General features: G+C 38.9%; 1 protein-coding gene across 4 annotated transcripts in view; it reads right to left on the reverse strand.

Moving 5' to 3' along the window:
• Positions 1–25,092, reverse strand: part of LOC109625137 (protocadherin-9) — a 190,366-nt gene that overhangs the window by 36,550 nt on the left and 128,724 nt on the right. For 2 of the 4 annotated variants that reach the window (XM_069525612.1, XM_069525608.1), the window contains one exon: positions 21,139–21,214. In XM_069525612.1, coding sequence (XP_069381713.1) covers positions 21,139–21,214 — 76 coding nt within the window. Of the gene's footprint in view, positions 1–21,138; positions 21,341–25,092 lie in introns of all 4 variants that reach the window. The other 2 variants (XM_069525606.1, XM_069525603.1) reach the window with 1 other exon arrangement.

Raw genomic sequence — 25,092 nt, forward strand, 5'->3', positions numbered from 1 at the left:
GAAGAAATGTGTGGCTGGAACAAAGAAGATGACCTAAGGAAGGATGCTGTGGCTCATCTACAGAATACTTCAGCTCGGAGCGTTGGCGTAACGGCCCTGATGCCAGATGTCAGAATGCTGTCAATCAACTGTCCGACCATGGGAATTGAGTAATGACACATGACGTATAGATGTTCAGCTTGTGAACAACAGATTTCTCCTCCACACCTCTAATGTGTGAGAGTTCACTGGATCTGTCTCTGTCTATATAATTAAAAGTTGTCATGAGAATGTCCATAGTAAAAAAAAAACCTTGATCCCGTCAGGTATTTTTGTTCTGTGATATTAATGACCTTAGTTCTGTTATTCTGTTCACTCAAGATCAAACCCATGAGAGTATCTGCATTACGTGTGCGGCGCCTTCATACAATTACAAAACAACACTTTCCAACCCTGAAGGTATAATAGTGCAATAATAATAAGAATAAGAATAAGAATAAGAATAATACATTACATAAAGCGGAGATAAGTTTGATTTTCAAGGTTTTTTACAGTTTGTTTACATTCACGTAATGTATTATTCCTCCGAATATCAACTCTGTGTCTCTGTGACATTTCTTTTTTAATCAGCTACAACATTAAAACCAGTATCTGGCTTGAATGTTGAAATAGCCTTATCTCTAATCTGATGACATTTTATTCATTTGACATAAAAGTGAAAGGTGTGACCTCTTAATTTGAAATATTTTATTGTATCATCATAACTGTGAAACAGAGGAAAGTATGTTCTTGATTCTGTTTTCACAAATAATGCAATGGGCTTTGATTTGCAACAATATTAGTGTAATTAAGTGATGAACGAGAACAGCTCTCAGTAGAATGGATACCTCTGCAATGGCCCTACAGTTCCCTTAGGAAACCACATTTAAATGAATTAGAGCCTCACCAAATTCCACACACTCAGAAACAATAGTCCCCTAAACATATTTGATTATTTAGTATCAAGAGCCATGAATTATTATCTGAGTATTGTGTGAAAATGTCACTATGCAATGCACCAACATTTAATGGGTTGTTCCTGACCCATATCACATCCTTCTACCAAGTTTCATGTAAATCATTTGTGAGATGTTGCATACCAACGAATTAACCAACCAACAAACCCACAGGGTTGAAAACATAACCTCCTCAGTGAAGGTAAATATACTTACACTGATCACAATATTGAAAATAATAACATTGTAGCAGATTGGTTTATATTATCTGGAATTATCGTGTATCTTGTATCTTGAAATGTAATTTCAAATATTTTTTGTAATGCTGATCATTTTTCCTGGTTTTGTGTCTTGTGTAAATCATTCAGCCACAATATTATACCTGACTGGTTTTCATGTTGTAAAGATATGACAGATTTCTGTTTTGTTAAAATGTAACATTTACATATTCACTAGTCAAGAGCAAAGAAGTCATAGAAGTCTCTTCCCCACTGGATTTGCCTTCTGTGCAGGTAAAGGCAAATAATTAATCCCTAATCCTCGCCAGGCCACGATACAGTGAAATCAGACCTTCTCTCACGCCACTAACAACCACCATCAAACTGTCAGCCAGAGGGAACGTGTGTCCTTATTCACACTGTACCTCTGTCCTCTGCTGAGAAGCTATGAATGTTTTTCACATTTTCTCCTCTCAAACTTGCTTTATTTTTTTCTCTATGACCTTTTCCCTTCTATCAGTTGCAGGATCAGTATGCATTCAACTCTCGGAGTGATTACATCTCACCCTGTCAACTAACCTTGACTTCACCTGTCATTGTCCATCTATTTTCAATGTGATATTTTCTTTCTCCCCTCTTATTAGTTGCTCCCATATGAAATCTCTGCTGATAACCTGTCTTTCTGTTTTCCTATTTCACAGACACACACAAAACCACACACACACACACACACACACACACACATTCACTCACTCGGGAAATTGGTGTTATTATGCTTTTATATCAGAAATATACTATATACCTGTACGCACAACCTGAACTCAGGTTATTGTAACAAATATCATCATATTCTCCATGAAAAATTGTGTTTGGCTCAATAGATTTTCCAGTTAGTCCTCTGGTGTATGTGAAGAAAAAGTGGCTGGGGATTGTCTCGGTTTTAAAAATGTTTTTGGCTCATATTCAGGTTTAAACATTTGATTCGTGTTATCACTTGAAAAGATGTCGATGCTCCAATGTTGAAAAGATACACTACCACTAACCGTCCATTGCTGCGGCTCTTCTCTTCAGCCTCTGTCTGAAACGCTTTGTTTTAGCTCCTGTCTCTCTGTGTCATGATTGGTCAACCTCTTCCAGTGCATGTAGGAAATGTCAGCCACTGCTTTCCCTTTAAGGGGCTTTGGTAGGGGGCACGCTCGACTCGCATTATGCAAACATGGGGTATTGTGACATTCCACTGGTGTGGAAGTGATGCAGAGTTTCAGGTGCTTCAGGAGCATTGTTTCCTGTGGAGGAGGGGAGCTTCCTTTTTGGACCTTTGGCTTTTACATTTTGAAGACCTTTTACATAAACACACAATAATAATAATATTGATAACAATAACATGTATATAATTATTGTTATTCCTTCACTAGGGGAAAGAAACAGTAAAAAGGCATCATATCTTCTCTTCCTATTTTCCTACAACTTCAATTCGTCAAAGCAACATCCTAGAGTTGCAGTTTGTCTCTTAATATTAACTCTTGAATCAGTTTTTTGTAAGAAAGTTAGACATTTAAATTCTCTGTATTCGGAACATGAACAAAATCTATCCTGGCAGCACCATCCACCGAACAAGAACGGAAAACATGTCGTCCTCTTTGACTGGTGAAGTCCCTGTCAGCCTGTCACCAGCAAATATGTCACCTTTGTTGACCCTTAATTGTTGATGTCCCTTCAGCGATTCAGTGTCATTTTAAATACTTGAATGCTGCAGTGAGATGCATCATCCCACCAAGCCGTGTCAGAATCAGATCATCCGTCTCTGGGATACTGTGCATGACACATGGATGAGCAAACAAATAACAAGGGGCCTCTTGTGTTCTCTCCTTGTGTTAGCAAGTCCAAGTGTAGAGCGGCTCATCAGCCGGGAGCCTCCAGTCTATTTATTGAGTCTTCATATATATAGTGTGATTATGGTTTGTTGAGTCATGAGCATGTTTACGAGGACCTGTATGTAACCGACTGACGTGTTTATACAATGAAAATCAAGTGCTTGTTGGGAATTCTATAAACATGTTATTGTCTCATAAAGTTCCTGATTGAGCTTCACATTTGATCACAATTGGTTTCCGTATTTTTTCTGAATATAAATCACGTTAATATCTGTCTTAAACCATAAAAAAATGTCTGAGAATGTGAGTTAATTAAGAATTTCAAATAAAATTTTCCAAATATACAGTATAACATATATTTGCTATATGAAATCAGACTATGAATAGATATTTTTCTGTCTACTTCTTATAGGAACTCTCTGTTCTAGACACACATCGACACTAAGTCTCGTGTGCAACCAGGAATCCTAATTTTTTTTTGATTTGACAGAGACCTTCCAAACATCTGCTGGAGTTCTCAGTGTCTCACTCTGACTTCTAAATTGGTAAATTCCTGCAATTAACCAGAAGGCATCAGCTTGTTTCCTGGTGGATTTTTTGCATGAGCTAAACGCCATATGCTTCACTCAGAAATTCAGTGTAAACACACACACACACACAGACACACACACACAAACACACAATCTCCCCTTACACTCACTCTCACACGCGTTAAGATTCCATCCCATTTCGAGACGAGGTCTGAGAGGATTCATCACGGTGACAGCACCACTTCAACACATTTCTCTGTTTGGCAGAAGTCTCTTTCTTAGTGCTCATTTCTCCTTGGTTTCCTCTGGTGTATTGCTCAAAGCACACAGCAGGGGATTAGTCCCTATCACAGCGCTCACGAACCCCAGATCAGTTCACCAGGGTTAAGGTGCAGCGTTCTCTGAAGATACCGTTTTCTTTGTGAGAGAACTGTCATGGTGACACGTTAGAGGAGCCCAATGGAACTTAAATACTATGATTGCCCATTTAGGTTGCTGCCTCAGTATAAATACTGCCTCGCTAACATACTCCGTGTCCGTTTCTCCATCCGTCTGTTAGAGAGCTAAAGGTTTGTATCGATGCTTGACGTATTGACAGTACTCACCTTTTACCAAAACACTCTGAGATGCAGCATTTAAACAGCTAAAAACGTCTTGACATGTTTAATAAAGACTGTTTGAGTAAACATTTTAGAAAATATGTTCTTTTTAATGCTGGGACTGGGATGAAAAATGTTTAGATACAGAGCAGGAGTCAAGACAAGGGTAGCCAAGCTTGACATCAAGTGGAGGCAGGGAGAGACAGCTGGTCTGGCTCTTAAAATACATTTGCTGACACCTCTAAAGCTTTTCTAATTAGCACATTGAATCTTGTTGGTTTTAATCTGCACTCAAACAGAACTGCAAAATTAGTTGAGGTTTTAAGGGGAGTCAGTGAAATAAAATGTACATAACGTTGTCTACGGAGATTTTTCTTTTTGTTGTGTTGCCCCAAACAAAATGTTCCAGATATATTTATTTATTTATGTTTGAAGGAACAATAAATAAATGAAGCGTGATGAACGTTTCTCCATCAATGAGTCACAACATTAGAAACATGAACTAGTTTTAAAGTTGTGGATCAGTTTTTTTGTAATTATTGAAGGCAATAAGCCACTGAAAAATATTACAAACTACCATCACATTACTGATGGTTCAGGGGGAACACAGGCTTGTGTGGCTCAGGGTCTCTCCACTAGCCAGTTGTTAGGTGGTTTTATTCCCCGACCGGTCAGCATTCCGAAGTTTCCTTGGGCAAGACACTGGGCCCCACATTGCCCTGACGGCTGCAGAAAAAGTGCTTGGTAAAGAATGTGTGTGACTTGTACTGGATAATGGTTTTGGTTGAAAAGACTGGAACAGCAATCTCTAAATACGGTGTATTTATAATTTACTTCCAAGAAAGGCCACAATGACAGAGACCAATCAGATACAACATTAACTTGAACATATTTGCATAATTCATTTCAGTTATCACCTACTCACAATATCACAGGAAATCAAAGCAGGTTCCCTAATTTGGAATTTCAATTCTTAAATCTTTTAAACTATTGACATATTTTGCATTCACCTTTGTGATAAAATAATTCAAATGTGTCATAATGATCGTTCAAACTGATACATTTTATTTCAAACTACCAGATGTAAACAACATGTATGTGAAACATGATCTCAGACCCTGTAGTAGAGATAATAGTGAATGTAAAATGTACAGTTTAAAGGTAAAAAAAGAAATCTAAAAGCTGCAGTCTCTCAAATTGATCATGACATTGCCTTTGCAGACCTGCAGCCATGTTCCACTTAGAGATTTACCAGAAAGAGCTCTGCAGGTATAAAACACTACAAACACTGGATAGCCTTGTTTTAAAGGTCCTCTGTGTAAGATTTAGGGACTATTGGCAGATATTGAATATAATGCACTAACCTAGAATGAGACGTTGATATTATCATCGGTGGGTCTTCTCTACGGAGGCCGCCGAGTTTTTATGAAAGGTTCCCTTTCATGTTTGGAAGCGGAGGCTGAGGCGGTATCAGAGGGGATTCACCTGCAACTTGCAACTTCACCAGTAGATGTCAATAAATTCTACACACTGAACCTTAAAAAGGATCTTATTGGGAAAGTAGTTTTGGGGGGGGGATTCCACATTAATATTCTTCAATCTTTCTGTTTCTGCAATTAATTTGTCATTATCAAGTTCACGATTAATTATAAAAACATGTATTTACTATGTATGATTTCACGTTTTCTGCCATAGTCCAATGTCGTTATCGCATATTCTTTTTTTAAATGCCACCAGGGTATCCTGCCTCTCAGCCAACGCATGCTGTGATAATAAGATCCAGGCTCCTGTGATCCTTAATAGAGATCAGCAGGTATAGAAAATGAACAAAAAATTCTCATTTACCTTTTTCCCAATTCACTGTACACTGTGTGAACACTGTAGTGCAGTCGTTGATTGTGGTTAAAAATGGAAGAGAAACTCTCTCATGCCCTTTGCATTGGATTGGAAATAATTAGTTCCTTTCTTGTTGCTCCACTCCTCACATGCTGTCATTAAAAATAATAAAGAACTTCTCTCAGTTCTGTAAGTTGAAAACCTGAGCCTACAAATAAAAAAAAGTCTGAATAAGAGTGAGTTAATGTTGAACACAAAGTGGGTGGGTTATAGCTGTAGGTCTGTAATTACCCACTTTACTTATAGCACAAAGAGTTCACATTCCCATATAATCCAGCAGTCCTCAGATTCCTCCCTATTGTGACTAATCATCAGCAAAGAAGATGCTCTTCATCAGCCCACCCGTCTGTTCACCCTAGCTGTTGGCAGCGACTGCCACGATAATGACTAAGGCTACTCCGAGGCGATGTTTACTAGCTGACAGCAGCACCCTGCTCTCTCTGTATGCTCCAGCAAGCGTTTCCATTTAGCTCACTTCTGAAGCTCCTGCCTAATTTCTCTTTGGAGACAGAAATCCTCTAAACCCCATTGTATCCTGGGGCAACATATTTACTGAGGGCTGGCTTTCCAGTACCTGAGAGAGATTAACACTTCCCCCTGATTTATGAATCCATGCCACCCACCCACAGGCTTGGTCAGGGGCCCTAGCCACTCTACCCTGCTACTTCCTCTTCACACAATGGGATTTAGGTATCAGGCGGCACACACAAACACAGACGTATACTTCCTTGTATACAGCAGACCCGCGTTTAAGGGGAGTGCAAACTGCAACTATGCATAAATCATCCCTTTATGAAAAGAGAACACAGAAGTGGCAGGGATGATGCTGACTGTCTCCTACAACAAAACTCTGTGATCAAAGGTACTGCTATGTCCTGGATGAAATCGGATTTGAGGGTTTGAGAACCGCGTTTCTCATCTTTGATATAGAGTTAAAGTATAATTCACGCAGGTAGACTAGTGTAGGTCTTTCACTGCACGATGGGGCTCTAGTCAAAGGATCTGTGACATCCAATCTACTGTTTTGGCATCCAACCATCTCACCAGCGTCATTGGTTGCCCGTGTCTGAGGTGGTCGGACGACTGCCAGGCTGAATGACAGCCTGGTATTTGTTTATCCTCAATAGTCAATTGCTGGGCATCTGTACTACAGGAGCAACAAAGCTGCCGGCACCGAGTTTCACTGGACATGTCTGTTACTCAAGTTGAGATGACGGAAATTGTCCTAATTTTTGCGATACATGATTCATTAGCGGTATCATTTCATTTATTTCTTGTGGATAAATATGCAACAGCAGTTATAGAGTTGGAAATGTTTTTGGAACATATGTTTAACAGTTGTGTTCAGAACACATGCATGGGAGCCTATGGGTATTTCAATGTGTGTGTCTCAGCAGCGACAACCTACAATACAGAATAAATGGCAAAAATAGTTCCATGCCTCTTTATTTTTATTCTTCCATTTAATTACCATTTCCTGTTTTTATGACAGTAGATTAAACGTCTTCTGTTAATAAGAATGATATTGTCTTGTTTTTATTTGTCCCATTATATTCCCTCAACAGTTATACACAAGTAGAAGTACATGTACAATGTAGATGCTTAATTGACTATCCACCCCCTAATTAGCTGCTTAACAATGGCAGGTTTCACTGGTTGTTATTGTTGCCGGGGTATTCTTCCACATTTTCTCTCTCATCGTGTGTAATTAGCGCAACTCAAGCAAGACATCTTTTCTTCTCATTTTGCCAAACACATTTCTTTGCATGTTGGTTTTTAGATATTAATGTTTGCAAAGGGTTTTCACTGCCACGCATATTGTTTAAATGTCAGACAGTTGTATAATCATGTTATAAGGTCATAGAGTAGATTTAAATCCTCTTCTTATTTTCCTCTATGTCTGTTAAAACGTTTACTACAGTAAATACAAATTTAACATATAGAGGTACAGATATCAGTATATGCTGATGTTTATATAGTCCTCTCTCCTATTCTCTTCTCATTACATCCCATTATAAAGTTTGCTACAGGCATCAAGACTACCCTTCACAACTTTCTTGCACTGGGATCAGCTCACGGCCACAACCTCATGTGTGGTTTACTGGTACATGCTCTTGGCTGTGACACTCAGCAGCTCTTCTCCAGCTCTGCAGCTCATGCAAAGTGCTGAGTTGTGCTTCTTGTCCAACCAAAGACTAAAGTGTCCTAAGTCACCTAATATGTGAAGTTTGGGCTGAATTCAAAATTCAAGTGATTGTATCCACGAGTGAATGTATGTATCTCCTGAGAATAATCCCAGCCCACTCACTGACCTGTGTTGTGTGCTCTTTATTCCGTCCTCTATCGAGGCAAAGTAGCCAAAACTCCAACTATGTTCTGTTCTTTCACCCTGTTGATTTGTCCACCGGCAGTAAAAACAGAATTTACTGCCTATTCTACTCTACTACTTTTAGGTTAAATAAAGTTTACATCAATAGTTTACCAGTACACGGCGGAATTCACTGCAGCTATTCACTTTACAGAAGTGAAGTGGTGTGATTTGAACATACTGTGCAGACAGCAGACAAGTGGGGTGAAAGGTTTCAATGGGCTGTTGAATACCTTTTATTCAGTTCATTGGAACTTACATGAATTCAACCTGGCCATCTCAGTACCAACAGACATGCACATATTAGACCAGCAGAAAAAAAGTATTTGATGATGGAAAAAAGCTTTTGGGGTTTGGGGTGCAGTATTGATTTGAAAGTGCCTATGGAGTTTTTTTTTAAACATAATAAAATTATGTTTACAAGTGTTACTCACCTGCAAAACACTGTGTGTTTTCCATAGAGGTCTAACAGCAATTGAATTCCTGCCTTCCTTTTTAAAACATTTGAAAAGCCAGGTTTAAGGCTCAGCACTGTTTACATCCATGTTTACTTTGGTCAGTGGAACAGAGTGGAACATTTTATCATGTCACTCGCATGCAGGTGTGCACATGTGACAGCGTGCACATGTATGAGATAAACAAAACAGGACCCACTTACAGAAAAACTACTCCATAGAGCATCAACCACTGATAATGGCATCAAGGTTACGATAGAGGATCTGACTCTGGAGAACAGAGGATGTAAATCACAAGACTTAAACCAGAACACAATAAAAAAACAAAGATAACAAGGATGGTATTCAGTCAAGTGCATACCTCAGGCTCAAGGCCCAACAGTCCCCTTAAATTCAATCAAGCCGCACCAAATTGAACCTAATCATAGATATCAGTCTCCCTAATATGTCAGATTTTTCAAATAAAGATCCATGAATTATTACCAGGGACATTGGTAAAAAAAATGAAAAATATTGGATCCTGCCTCAAAATTGAATTGGTTCTTTCTTGGTCTATGAGTCATCCTTCCATCAAGTTTATATAAATCTGTAGTCTGTAGTTTTTTTTGCATACCCCTGCTGACCAACTGACCAACGGATGGGGGCAGAAGGGTGGAGGTAATTAAACGATAACCTTCATTACAACTTAGAATCTGCCATCTCTCCAACCCTGTCCAGGGCTTTTTTCCAGAAAGTAATGTAATCAGAGTCAGATTTGTCAGACCTGCTCAGACAACAGAAACACACACAGCTCGGCTGCTCTCCCGCCGCTCGTTGGAGAGCTCTCAGTGAATGAATTGAAAACAACATACAATATACAGCACAATGTTGGGGCAGAGACATGCAGCCAAATATTTTTAGACAATTCATTCTTCAGTTTGATACATACTGAGTCTGCAGTTGTTTGTTTTAACTCCAGTGAATCAATCCTCCCACTGTGAGGGTTACAACTGCCCTTTTGAGCTATTTGCCTTTCATTGCCCATTCACAGTTTCTGTGGATTAACAAGCTATTTTCCCACTGCCACAGATGCAACTGAAGGTTTGAGGCTTACTGTATATTTTATATCTGTGTAGTTAAAAAAAAAAAACACATACTTCCCTGGAAACAAGTCGTGAACATCTGCCACAACTTGTTCCCCGTCAACTTGACTCAGTGCTAATTAAGAATAAAAGTACCACTCAAACTGTGGGGTGTCCTTCGTTTTCAGCTTGTGAAACCACAAATCTGCTGAAAACTGTTCTGAACATTTTCCTTTTCATTAAGTAGTAGAATGGCAAAGTAAAGTTGCATAGTATACTGATGCAAAACAAAACAACTCGTGTTTTGTGCAGCACGGTAATCCAATATTTCCCATGACAGCAAGCCTGGTGGCACAAAGGTAAAAATGCAGTGAAGAAGCTGCCAATCTGTTCTGCCATGGAGAGACAATTGGGACAAGTGGGAAATAAATAACCAGAAATTTGGCTTTAACAATTAAAAAAACACAATCAACCATGCCTGCAGCATATTTTCACAATATTGTGATGAAAAACTGCCAAGCTAACAAGCTGATAAAATATGAACTAATATTTTAAAACAGTACACATAGCCAGACATGTGGTGGCAATTAACACCAATGCAATGGTGATATTTCACAGTATCGGTTCATTGTTATTTTCTAATTTGAGAGAATTTTTTTGTGTGTGAATATTTGGCAGAGTTGGAGACTCGAAAAGATGTTTTGTGTCTGACAAAGCTTTGCAGAGCACATGCACCTCAACGGGGGAGTTATCCATCTTCTCCTGTCCATCAATGATTAATGGCTAAAGTGGTTCCATTTTCATGGTAGAGAACATAACAATCTTGCATTCAAGCATTTTTTTCCCTCTCCACCAAGGCCCTTAACATCCGCCTCTCTCCCAGTCACACTGTGCTATTTCAACGAGCACCTCATCCACTCACCCCTTCTCCCCTCTGCCTCCTCCTCTGTTCCTGTCACTTGGTTGTGTTCCTGTGCATGCATAGTGCAACCAACCGTTTTGGTGAACTGTGCTCCTGTTAACATCACTCATCTTTAAATAGTTCTCTACAGATACATTTCAACCAGCACTTGAATACCTGCCCACACCTCTGAAACAAAGAAACAACCTTGAAATCGCTGGAAGATTATTAATAAATGTGAAAGCCTCTACATTTTAGTTTAGTAAGTGGTGAGCCAAGTGTTAAAGTATTCACATAGACTGTCCACAGTAAAATATGTTGCTTATTGCTCAGGACCATGAACACAAACTGGAGTCAGCGTCAGTCCCTCTGCCCTAAAAGTCTTCTCAGTGGCAGCTTCCCACAATTCCTATTAGCTAAAGTGAACGAGCTGTATGTTATTTCAGCATGTGACCGATGACTGGAGAGGACGATCATTATACAGGCGACTGGATGAGGTTGTTTGGGAGAGGAAGGGCACGCTGACATGACAAGATGATGCACAATGTACCAAGAAAATCAGGGACACAAGCAGACAACAGAAAACAAGACATTTTTACAACTGCACAACTTGAACTTTTTAACAACATATGCATTGTGTCTATATTCCCAAACACTGGAAAAAAAGACAAATAAACCATGTTCGTTAGGAACATCAACAGGATGAAGTGTAGAGGTGCAGTGTGCTGACTCACCTCTAACGTGATTTAATAATGAAGGAGTAGGAGGATTATTTGCCCCAGAAGGTAAAACAACTAGTCTGTGCAACAGTTGCTGACGTTGGTTTCTCAGCTTCCTCGGACTCATTATAGTAGATCTTAAATGTTGTACACTATTAATTTTTAATGCACTCTAAATATGGTGTTTAACCACATCACATTACTAGATTCAGTTAACACATGGAGTACAACAGCCACATTACCAAGCTATAGTAGCTTTTCCAACAACTCACCAACCATAATAATAATACAATCATACATACATACTATAAGCACCTTTCAAGCTTTCCAATTGACAAGACATTAAACCCATGAATGTCCCTTGTATGACACAAGCAATTTGACAACATATATATGCCCACAATAATAATAATTAAAAAACAAAAAGTGGTTAACAAGGCAAATCTAGCATAAAATGTAGATAAAAGGAAAATTGGAGGTGAAATTTACGTAAATGAATAAGCAGGGTACGACTATAGTTGGTTATATAGTTGTTCCCCTATGCTCTGAAAGGAATACATTTTGAAATATGTTTTTTAAAACCATCTAGAATATTTGCAATGATTGATGGAGTCATTGTCGTGTTTGTATCAATACTTCAGTTCTGCTCTCAGTGTCATTTTATATTAAAGTGACTCTTGTCTGCCACATGCAGAGTTGCATTGAGTGACATGTTGCACCCCCAGGGTTTATTTCAAAATAGGCCTTTTATGACATTTGTCTCTTCTTTTACATTTCAGATAAGTCTGTTTTCAATCTGACGTTATTGGATTTAGACAGTTATTCATTTTTACAATACCTCAAGCTTCCTTTAGGAAGAAAAAACTATGTCCGTCAAGATACCATCAGCCACTTCAATCACAACGTATTCCTCCCAGCTCCGTCCTCATTTCCTACTTGAGACCATTTGTGGGATTACAGCCACCAACCCTCAGCCATAAATCAACATTTCTGTAATTTCATGTTCAGTTTCAAATATAGCTTAATTGGTTCGATATCACTTTGCCAGTTCATATCAGTGTCAAGAATAACTATCGTCCCCGGATATATTTCATTGTTAAAAAAGACAGCCCTTCTCCTCTTCATTTATATCATCAGGGATGGTGATAATTGTCCTATCACAGCTCATGACATGCATTAATTTGTTGTTTAGATGATGAGCATGGGTTATGTTTGAAGTATATGCATTTTTAATGTTGTTCTCATGGTGCTGCCACCGCTTTGCTCAAAAGCCAATTTAATTATAGGACACTGATGTTCAGTCTGGGCAATAGAAAAAAAACAGACAGCCATATGATCGAAAAGTGTTTCTACTTTCTATCAAAGAACTGAGGGAACTTTTAAGAACAGCTCACAGAGCACACGACACTCTAAAGTTAAAAGAGCAAGTTGAAAACATCGTTTTCATGCTTTAGAATCCACGCTGCCAGCAGCACAGGATTTATTACATTGTTTGACAGTAGGTAGTGAACGTCATCATTCATTTTCTGCTACTTCAGGTCAAAGTGACCCAGTTTTAAAATCTATATTGTTTAAAATGTATAAAGCAGACAAAGAAATGGTACATTCTACATCATATGATTACACATTTGCCAATGTGTCTTTTAAATGGAGTGACTGGAAATTTTAAGGCAATTTCTTGACATTATTTTCTAATAATTTTAGGTGTGAATTTTCTCTGATGTCGGCTTATGTGGAAAACTAATTTATGCAATTTTTTTCGAATGGCAACTCAGGAGTCACATGTGGTTCACAGAGAGATTAATCTAGAGTTCAAAATCCTTCCAAAAACATTGTATTGTGAAAACACTCAGAACTGAGTTACATGTTGTAATGGAAATTCTACATTTGTATAATTGCATGAGCAGACATGTATGTGGAGGACTGACCAAATGGTTGACCAAACTGTTAATCTAAAAGGACAACTTTAAGGTTTACGATGGTGGTTTATGAGACTTGAGTTTTATGGCCTCCAGAAACCACAACTTTATGGTATCTCTTGGTGTCTGTGGTTGGGATCTCACACCAGGGGTCTCACAGGGGGGTCATCCACAGAACATGTAAACAAAAGGACAGGATGTTTCCTCCGCTGAGTGAAACTATAGGAGGGTAATAAAAACATTTGCATGCTTAGTGGGAGGGGGCTGCGAGTTATAAGAACACAGATTCTCCTATGCTCTTTGCTCATTTGTGCATGTCATTCAGGTGATGTGTACTGATGAGTCCATCTGCAGATGCTGAATTAAACTTGCACAAAGAAGTGTTTGACTTTGTGCTCGTTTGACAGAAATTGCCACCACAATGTAAATTTAGCCCCGTAAGCAACACAAAGTAACCGCTGCACTTGTTTCAGTGGCCATCCTCCCGTCTCCATTCAGACTGAATTTAAGATTCTGTTGTTTTGGAGGCTGATTCATTTAATTTCTGTTTGCTCTGATTCGATTTGACCCTTAGAACTGAGTCATTAGAAACTGGGCTCTTGGTTGTTTCAAAGTTTAGATTTGAAGTTTAAGGGTTTTCAAAGACAAGACAAACAACTTTTCTCATTATATCAGTTCCAAACACTTCATTTAAATTTCATCTCACACTCCATCTCTATCAGCCTTTGTCTTTGTCTACGTATGCATGTGCACGTATGTATTTGAATATGTGTGATTGTGCAAGTGATCCTTTTGTCGTACTGCTCCGAGTTGCTTGTCTGCAATGTTTTTAAATCATTTATATAGCACTTTAGTCAATAATGGTTGTTTTAAATCTTTTATAAATATCCCTATCTCGCTGCACTCTCTTCTCTGTTTATTCCGGGCACCCTCCCGTCATGTATTATTTCTGCTTCTCAGTAGTTTAGGGACTCTCATTGAAGTACAACCAAACCAAAAACATTGGTTGTTCTTCAGAAATGTAATTGGATTGACAGAATTATGTTTCATCCCAAGTTCACATTTCGTTAGTGATTTAGTGACTTGTTGTTCATGTGTTTTAGTGAGTTCCTTTTTTTTTTAGAAACTGTTGGAAATGACTTCAGTAAAATTGCAGCAGGACATGCATCAGTCCTAGAAGATATTCTGACTAATATCCTTCAATAGAGTGACCTAAAGATAGCAGGTAGAGTAAGAGTAAAGTATGATGAAGGATGAACATTAGAGACACTTGTGAGCTTTGTTACATAAAAGCACCTCGTGGCTAAATTGATTATTATATGTGTTTCAAAAAGCACTTTAGTTAAGACACATTGTAAGAGACCAACAAATCTCGTTTTGAAGTCTTTATATTCCTTCCTTTCTTTACTGAGCCGGTTTCTTATCTTGTCTATCTGCCCTGATGGCAGATGGTTAGAGGCACAGCAGAGGACGTGGTGATTCAAAACTAGTGATGAATTAGAATCTTCTTTCTGCCTAGAACATGATAGTTCTGTGCACCCCTTCCATAGTGTCTGGTCATTCTATTGTGTGAAGGCACATACACACATGCACCTTTATATAAACTTTATTCATTTCAATGCTGCTTGTGCCCATAAATATATTTTGCAGAATGAACAGGCAAAAATGAAACTGAGTTGTCTACCGCTCTGGAGAGAAAGGATATTGTATTAAACATATGTTTTATTTCTGTAACAGGTTTAGAAAAATCAGGTCCATTCATTGCAACAGATAATGTTTTTGAATGAGGTGAGCACCAGTGTAACTACCCTATGTTAAGTGTCGCATTATGGGTTGTGTTATGCCACAGTACTATTAGGTTAATGAGTCTTTTCAAGTCTGTCTATTGTGAGTGTGTTATACAAGCGTTTTGTTTTTTTTACTACATTTTAACCTGCAGGGGTTTCTGACGGCTGCTGCAACATTCCTGCTGCCTCAGAAGAAATAAATTCAAAAGACGAGTGAAGACGAGTAAAGATGAGTGAAGAGAGCTCTTTGGTGCAGAATTGAAACAGAGAAAATCTGTCAAACGGCCGAGAATTACATCTGTCACAGATGATGAGCTCAAAAAGACTCAAGTTTGAACCTTGTTCACTGTCAGAAAAAGTAATTATGTGATAATAAGAGTACGACAAGAATTGAGTCACTACAGGAACTAAGCCTGCTGACCAGGTCTGCAGACGTCCTCCTAAACAGAGAGTTGGTTTGAAAATTGCAGTTTGAATCCCTTCAGTATTATTGTGGTCACTTCATCAGAGCATATTTTTTCTTCTTATTTAAGTCTGTTAAAGTAATTGGAGATGATATACACAGTCAAACCACACTCACACAACACATCCACTGGTTTAATTCAATAACCAGACCCTGCAAAGCGCCCAGTGTATGTGCACTTCAAATATGTCATTCTAATTAACCATTCTACATTTTCTCCTGCAGCGAAAATGAAAAGCCTTTTTCGAAATGGATGCATTGAAAAGAGTTTGCATTTTAAAAACATAGATCAGTCAAATCTTTGTTGTCTTCTAATAACTCCCTCAGGACTGTCCCAGTCCAAATCCAAAATACTGTAACCTGGGCGATGGCTGCATTCTTCTTCATCATTTTTAAAAGGGTGAGGCCTGGAGCTCAGCATTTTTAATTGCAACTGCGGTAAACATGTGGAGGAGGTTTTAATATACAGTATATTGTTTGGCACAAAGTTTATAGTACACGACATGAAAGTTGTGAATGTGGTTGGCTGTGGACACCTGTAAAGTATAAGTGTGACTATAAAGAAGTGTCTTTCAGTGCTTTTGAAATTCCCATGATGCACTGGGCAGAGGACAACTCAACAAAATCTGCTCCATGCACCGAAGTTGCTCTATTTTTTTATACTATAACATAAAACATATTTAAATGAGTTTTTCCAAACTGGCAATGTGTGGTGAATTACTACAAAGGTTTTTTAACAATTGTTCTTGTTTTCTGTTTAATCACATACAGTAGGGGCAGCATCATCCATCATTCATCACTGATACAATAATTATATCCATCATTTATAATGACAGAACTATTATGGAGAGAAGTGTAAATGTTTGGGCTTCGGCAAAAAGAAATATTATTTCCATTTGGCTTTGATGCCACTTTTCATAATGATCAGTTTTTTTATTTGCTCCTGTTTTTGTTTATCTCATCCTCTTATTATTTTTGTCATCGATGGAGAATCATTTTTGCAGCCAATTGAAGCCTAACGGTGATTTGATGACAGAATGGCTTAATTTGTGCTTAAGGGGCGACTTTGAGCACCAGCTAAATTCATCAAAGTAGACTTCACCAAGTTAACTCTGTGTAACTTCCACCCACTAACGTGTGAAATGCCAAAGGCTGGAGGCTGTCACTGCTGACTGTAAATTAGGCTGCTTCTTTTCCCCCCATGATGTGCTCATGCTGATGATTTCAAGAGCACTAATTGTATCTACTGTGTCATTTGTTTCATCCCTGCTTTATGGTGGTTGCTTCATGGAGAGCTTCATACTGCAAATTACTTTAAATCAATTCATTCTTATCTTCAGCACCACAGACATTAAACATCGAGAAGCTCTTAATGACCTTGCACCTGCACTTGCTTGTAAGTGCTGTGTTGGGAATTTTGTGTAAAAATGTAAGAGCTTTTGTAAAAATGCACTTAGAAAACACTCTTAACCTTCAAAATCAATCATTGCCAGGGAAGGGTCCTGTAAGGTCAACCGAATTTGCAGGGGCTCTGATTACCATCCATCCACTGGCTTCTTCGCTTTGCTTCGCTGACTTTATTTCTTGTTTGCAAAATTATTTTATTTGTTTTACTGAAGCTTTAGGCAGATATTCAAGTCACAAAGAAATATGAAACACCTCTGAATGCTCTATCCCATGCTCTTTTAAAGAAAAGACTGTAAGACACACTTTCACAACTCCCACACTGTGTGCGTCTCCCTCGTTCTGTTGAAAGCCACAACCCACACATTAGTCTAACCACTTTTGTGAGACATCAAGGATAATTAGTAAGTTCACGTTTTATAGACCAAAGAAAAGGAGAATGAAATCCAAAGGTCAGGCCAGACAACTCGACCTAATGACAGCTTACACAGACACCACCTTTTCTCTGCCATGCTGCTTATCTGAAGTAATTATTCCTTCGTGCTCATGATTTCTGTAAATTATTTAAATGGTTGGAACTGTGAAGAATCTAACTGATCTAACAGTGTGCAGCAAGTAAATATTAAGACAAATGAAAACATTTCAACATAGAGCATCAACTGGGTTTTAAAAGATTCAGGGTGCGTTCGGAAAATACAAATAATCTCCTTTCCTAACCACTGCTCCTTGACCCCAATAGAATATGTCACAGGGTCGAGGAAAGATGTGAAGTAGGAGCCTTAAGGAGTTAGGAAAGGAGAACCACGATGTGGAGAAAATCAGACTCCACACCATCAGATTTAATTGAAAAGGAAAAGAAAACAAACAGGACTCAAATGTTGAAATAATAGAATAATGTGAGGAATACAAGATGAGAAAACCTTATACAAGTAGAGTGGATAAAATGATTGCGTCATACTACAGTCAGGGGGTTGATATAACTTTTATATATTTATTTAGTTCTGATGATGATTCAATTCTTTCTCAGATAAATCAGTTCTGGATTGTGTCATGAGAATAAAATAGCTGTTCTTTTTTTAAACGTATTTGGGTGTGTCCAGGAGCAAATACAGGGTTGTGTTGCTTTAGATGTTGCGGCCGCAATGAATTGTGTGATTTTCTCCTTTCCTTTAATAAAGGATGGTCCGATGTCTCCTACACTAAAGGAGGTAAGTTAGTAAGCATTGAATATCCTTTTCTTATCCTTAAGAGAATTCTAACAGCTCTTATTATGGCGGCCGCTGGAATTACTTGACTCAGTTAGAAGGTTCCAGAGTGAAATGCACTACTTGAACACACCCTCAGTTAGTTAACCTTTCTGTCACATCTGGCCTGGCTCCTTAAGTTATGTTTATGTTATGTATTATCATTCACTCCGTGTTTCCTGTTTTATTTTGGTAACCTGTGTCTCTTCTCATTTCAGATCCCACATCCTGTCAAGTTTCCCTCCTGTGTGATTACTTGCCCCTGATGTGCTTCACCTGAGTGTAATTGTCTCACCTGCCCTCCTGGGTATTTAGCCTGTGTTTCCCTCAGTCTTTGCCAGAACGTAGTTTTAGCCTGTGTCTACTTCCAGCTTGTCTTTCCTTGTCTTTGCCAGTTTCTGATACCTGTCTACCCGTTGAACACTGTTGCCTGTATTTGTACTGCTCCTTGAGAACCGACCTTGTGTTTGAACTTGTCTTGAGTCGTGCTGTTGAGTCCTGTTTTGTGTTTTCTAACACTTTCTCATTAGGATTTCAAGAAAACATGAGGGGTGAAGATTGTGGAAAGGTTGAGGAAACAACATATTGCTGGATCAAATGGAAAAACAAACAGTGCTTTAATGCAACTGTCTGTCTCATGTCAAATGTAACCACACAACCAACAGAAGGGCCCCTGTTAACGTTGTCCTCATTTTCATGTTAATATAGTACTTTATTGTATTTTCAAAAAAGGTTGGCGTGAAAAAAAATCTAAAGCTTATTTTTTGTGGTCTCTAAATACAATTGACATCAGTTGCTCTGTCATCAGGATGACTACATGCTGATGTCCCATTTAAAGTCAACTTTAATCTATCACATCACAATGCTGCTCACAAACAAGCCACAATTATTACCTCAGCTTAGATTGTTGAAATCCTTTCGAACAGTCTGTCTTAAAATAGTAAGCCCTCATGATGAATGTTGCACTGAATAAAAGTGTTAAATGAAACTTAACAACTTAATTCACAGCACCACAGTGTTGGATGACGTCATGTCACCAGAGACCAGTTCCTCAGAAAAGAGGCTTTTTAAGTCTGACGGAGACTTACAGGAAACTAGTTAACCTGGAACCACAGAGTTCACATATTTGAGAGTAACACCAGCAGGTAACACATCCCTCATAGACGGGACATAAAATCATTATCCTGCCAAGCAGCAGGTCAATGATCAAAGACCACTGCTGTCACTGTTAATCGTCTGTGTACAGAAACGGCACCGCAGACAACAAAGCAGAATGACGCTGCTGAAGGAGCCAAATGATGCTGTGTGGTGGACGGTTTAGAAAACCACATGAGGGATTGTGTTGTTTCTTGGATTTAATTCAAGGTTTGTTTAGTTTTTTTACTTTTATGCAGTTTAAATTGTCCAGATTAGATTGTTCTTGACTTGGTGCAGCTTCAGACCATAAAACAAGCCTTCATTCTCTCTTTATAAAACACAAGTTCATATATTCATGTGTTTGTTTTAATTGGAGCAGTGTGAGCGATATGTCTATGTAATATTTCAGTTAAATAGAAAGTAGCTTGAATCTGTTTACAGGGACAAGACTCAAGATTATATGTATTTAATCATGTATAATTGATTTCCATTGGTTGATAAACTTGTTGTTGTTTATCAACTTAATGACATAACATTTGTATACTGACTGATCTCATGGGTATTTGAAAAATGTTCCTTAGGAATATTTGCATTTGAGTTTATTTAAGTTTCAGCCACCAAAGCTTGATTGTAGAAGGATCACGATCTGATTAAATCTATTTATTTAAAATGTTGCTGTTGACTTGAGGAGCGGGAAAAATCTCAAATGCATCAATTACAAGTTCTATTTTCTGCAATAAACCACTGCCTTTGCTTTTTTCAGCAGGCCTACACAGTGCCCATCTCTGCATCTGCCATCTGCGAGATGGTTAGAGTCTGTATGAAACCATACGCACGCACCGTTTACTCACAGCACTTGTATTTATATGATGCTGGCTGTTCCACCGTCAGTAGGCAAGCTGGCATTGACCTTGGGGCGATGCGCTTGATCTTATCGCACGCCTCACCTCTTAATGATAAAATGAGAAAACTGGGTCGGAGATGTACGTTCCCACCAGAAATAGTGGGAAGTTAACATCTTCAGCTGAGCACCAAGACTTCCAACTGGGAAATCATCTCTAAATAAATCAAATGAGTTTCACAAATAGGTGAGGAGCCTATGGGAGGCCCAGGTTTGCTCCTGGGAGGAATGAACAAGTCTGGATGATTAACTGAGAAATGAATGACCCGCTCGTGTATCCACTAGAAACCTACTTGAGCAATCAAATGAGTCTAAATTAAATGGTATTTGGTATGTTGAGTTCTTTATAGAGACTGATGTTGTTTTTCATGACTGTTTATTATCTCTTTTCAAGGAGTTTTAGTCGTTCCCTCAAGCAATATGTGAACCATTGTCTTTTCCTTGAACCTGCGCTTCAAGAAAAAGCATGTTCTGATTTCGCTGTCTCGCATACGATCATTAGAAAACTGAAGTCACATCTTGTTTGATAGAGAATGCACCAATACGACACTCACAATATCCATTAAATTGGATCTAAATGAACATTTTGCAGCTGTTTAAAAATGTCAACAATGGCACTTGAAACCCATACGGTTTCCAAAAGAGAGTAGATGGAGAGGAAATAACCATGAGACGTATTACGACTCACCAGAGTTGGGATCGGAGTTGCCGTCAGCTTCAGTCCTCTTATCGGGGGAGGCCTGCTCGTAGAAGTCGTCCTGCGCCTGCACCAGAGGGAGAGGTTGTGTGAGGAGGGAGCCACTGCCTACAGGCTCGTGGTCCCCCAGACCGCTGTCACTGCAGCTCTCCTGAGAGCCGTCCGGCAGGTGAAACGTGACGCGCCTCTGCGACTAGAACCAAGAGCACAAAACAGAGCCTCTGATGTTAGTGCTCTGCTCTGCCCCTCAAACCGTTTTCCTATTTCACACCGAGCTCATGCACGCTACCGAGAACAGATCAGCACTGCAGTGTGAAATAGGCAGACTTAAGAGTTTGTCTGAAATGTATTAGACATCAAATTACAAAGTAAGGAGGGTATTGATGATTAGAGGGGTTAATTTTCAGTTTCACAAGACGGGAAATGATTGTTGGGGTATATTTTGACGTGGGCCGCATTATAGTTATAGGGAAAGGGAGTTAACACATGGTAAATACAGTCACGTTTCACTGCACAATGACAACCAACAACAGCATGCAAATTAAAACACCATGCACTGTTGCAAAAATCCAGCAAGGTGAAAGGTGCACAATTTGTGAGCCTCTCATAAACACAGTGTAATTAATGTCAAACATAATTAATGTCAACCAGGAAATTTCTTGATATCTCCAACATCATATTATGATTTTTGTTAGAACTGCTGCAGAGACATTTGTTGCCCGATTGTTTAGTTTGTGTTGTCAAATTGTTTGGGGTGTTGGCAAAGTCAAAGTGGCCTGCAGAGTTAACAGAAGTCACCCCTGGGGTGTCCTTCTACCAACATCCTGCACTCTCACTTAGGGGTGGAATTTCTAAACCCGCCAGTGATCCCTGGACATGTCTTATAGCCCGTCTGTTGGGAGCTATGCATGTGAACACACACACACACACACACACTCACACACTCACGCACGCCATTCTTAAAGCCTTCCTGATTGAATTTCCAATTGTTAATTCTGAGTGTCTTTTCCCCTTGCTCTAATGACATTTTCCTCAGGCTTTTTCATAAGTCTAGAAACGAGCCTGCAGCTAACCTTTCGTGAGCACAGAGAGGTCCCTGCCACATCCTTGGTGATGACAGACAGAGACGGGTTTTACAGTAATTATTGGCAAAAGCAAAGGTCACCCAATCTGCAGTCTAATGCAAATGACCTCATTATATATTTTAGAACAGCTCATGCAACATTCAATTAAACAAAAAGGGCGAATAATAAATGGGAGGACAACGGCTGATTTGGGAGCTGAGGTGCAAACAGAGAAAGAGTTTCGGATTTAAAAATATAGTGTTTATCTCCTTAAGAGAGAGAGATGGGTGGATGGATGGAGCAGAATCCCCTGAATATAAAGGTCTTGTCCAACAGTGGGATTTTGTATAAATGTCACCATTATTAATTATAAACAGCGGATAATAAGATATGGCTTTTCAACTGAAGATAGGGACAAAAAGGCATCCACTGCTTTGTTTGTTTTTATGCGACGGCTTTGCTTATTAGGCATCGCAGCACTATCACTGTCACACAAGGTGAGGCGTACTGAGTGCATGTGGTTTAAAAACCCTTTGTCAAGAAAATGAACTCAATGAGGCTGTTAGGAACCTTAAAGAATTGACACGAGCCATAAAGCTTTTACATGTTTGTTGTGTCTGCACTTAATTATCTATGGCTTCACGTGTTTTCTTTCTTGCTGATGCCAAAAAGAGGCCTAAGGCAAGGCAGCCATCTATTTGTTTGGTAAAATGCATTCAAAGTGTCTATTTTGGAATAATTAGAAGAGCCAAAGAATGCAATGTATTAAGAAAATGCAATAACGTATATGAGTTTTAAAAAAATGGTTTTAACCCCTAAAACTGAATAAAAATAAAGTCTTGGGATTGGTGGAGCTTTTAAACAACTTCTTCGATATAAGATTTGATGTCACTATTTTAATACATTCATGTGATCAATGTTGATTAAATATAAAGGGAAATGTAGTGTTCACTGTGGTGCAGGTGGAATAAATGACTGCTGCTTCATGAATCCCAGATTGAAACAGTAAATGTATTTTTCCATGATTCACAATACACTGAAATAAAAAGATGTGATATTGCGAGTGAGCAGTAATTAAAATAATGATGATTATTGATGATAATGATTTGTGTGTGTTCTCAGACCAAGAATTGAATTAGTACTCTTTTTCCTTGAAGAGGTTTTATTCTGTGTTATATTTGGAAATAGCAGAAGATACTGAAGGTAAGAATTGGCCAACATGAGGTAATGATTTACTGCTCTTTAGATGTTCCAAACTAAATATTCTGCAATGATATTCATTTACAATCAAATGAACACATCCGGTTTTATATTAGATGCACTGTGCATGTCTGCGGGTGCTGTCATTTGCACATGTGTTTATTTGTGGGTTTAAGGGTGTTTGGGAGATATTTGTGTTTCTCCGTTGCTGACAGTCACTCGTAGTAATATTAGCATAAGACCGGCTTAAACTATCCCTGCTGCCAGTTTACAAGATATTACGGCTTATCGCGCCTGCTAACCCTTATTATCCGCTTGTTTTTATAATTTGCCTGACCAAACACACTCACTTTAACAAACACAAAGCAAATAGCAGTACTTCAGGGTTTAAACCCCAGAAAGCCTGCACATCATCTGGAGGGGAGTGAGAATGCCAACTACTGAAGCCTCATGCACAACTATATGAGAATTGTGTTTCATTAGAAGGTAGGGAAGTGAACAGTTGTTGGCCTACGACAGATAAAACCTTTAGCTGCGTTCAATGTGTTCTTAAGGGATGGGGGGGTGAACATGTATAAATACTCATTAAAGCAACCATTGGCACTAGAAAATGTTGATGCACCATTAGTTGGAGCTATTAGACATCTATTGCTTTCATCAGATGTTTATCTAAAGTGTGGATTTTTATTTTTGACCAAGAAATAAACAATTTAAAACAAGCTTAAATCTGCAGACAACGATATTTTAATCAGTTAGTCAACTATATATGGTGTGGGTATGTGTTGACTGTTGACCATGCAATCACTGCGTATTTTCACATTTGTCAGTGCTGTACTGCAACAACTCACCTAATCACAATCAGCACAATCACTGCTCAGTAAAGACTCAGACCAACAGAACATGAAACTGATACAAGTCTGATTTTATGCGACGGAAAGCAAATAGGTGTCGGAGCACAGGCTTCCTCTCCCCTTCCCCGTCTTTCTCCTCCTGTGACCATATGGAGCACAGTGTGCAAGTCAAAAACAACTTCTGTGTTGCATTGTGTTCCAAATGAACACAATACAACAGTGCATTCCTATCAGGCAAACGTTTAATGAGAGGAAGCACACACTGAACAGACTCATGCGCACACACACACACACACAAAATAATGCAACCTTCTCACCCCCGCAAATAATCTTATCTATCAGCAGTCTGACACCTGCGGTGAGAGAACACTTCCCACGAGTCCTTTCTCACAATCAGACCACTGAGGGAGATCAGTCAACCAGGAAAACAAAACTCACAAAAATATCTTTCTCTCTCTCTGCCCTGCTCTCTCGCTCTGTCTCCTTCCCATGGAGACCAAAGGTGCTGTGCCATCTGCTGGCCACCTTGGTAAAATACATCAATAAAAAAAAGGCCAGAAATGTGATTGTCATCTTTGTTGCAATGGTCGTGCCGATCATTTTTTATTTTTCCGTATTTGCCGTCACCTCTCTGTCTCACACCTTCTTGCAGTGCAGTTGCTGTATTGCAACACTTGCTGAAACAACAAATGTTTGTTTTGGAGACGGTGTATTTGAGTGTCATACACTATTCCCCACAGTTTTCATCCACAGCCCCCGACACGCTGTAACATCCCATAAAACATCAAATCAAGTGAAACATTAGCGGCTGATAGACACTGCCTCCTGTC

Source organism: Paralichthys olivaceus, chromosome 1 (genome assembly GCF_024713975.1).
Source record: "Paralichthys olivaceus isolate ysfri-2021 chromosome 1, ASM2471397v2, whole genome shotgun sequence".
In the NCBI taxonomy this organism is placed as follows: domain Eukaryota; kingdom Metazoa; phylum Chordata; class Actinopteri; order Pleuronectiformes; family Paralichthyidae; genus Paralichthys; species Paralichthys olivaceus.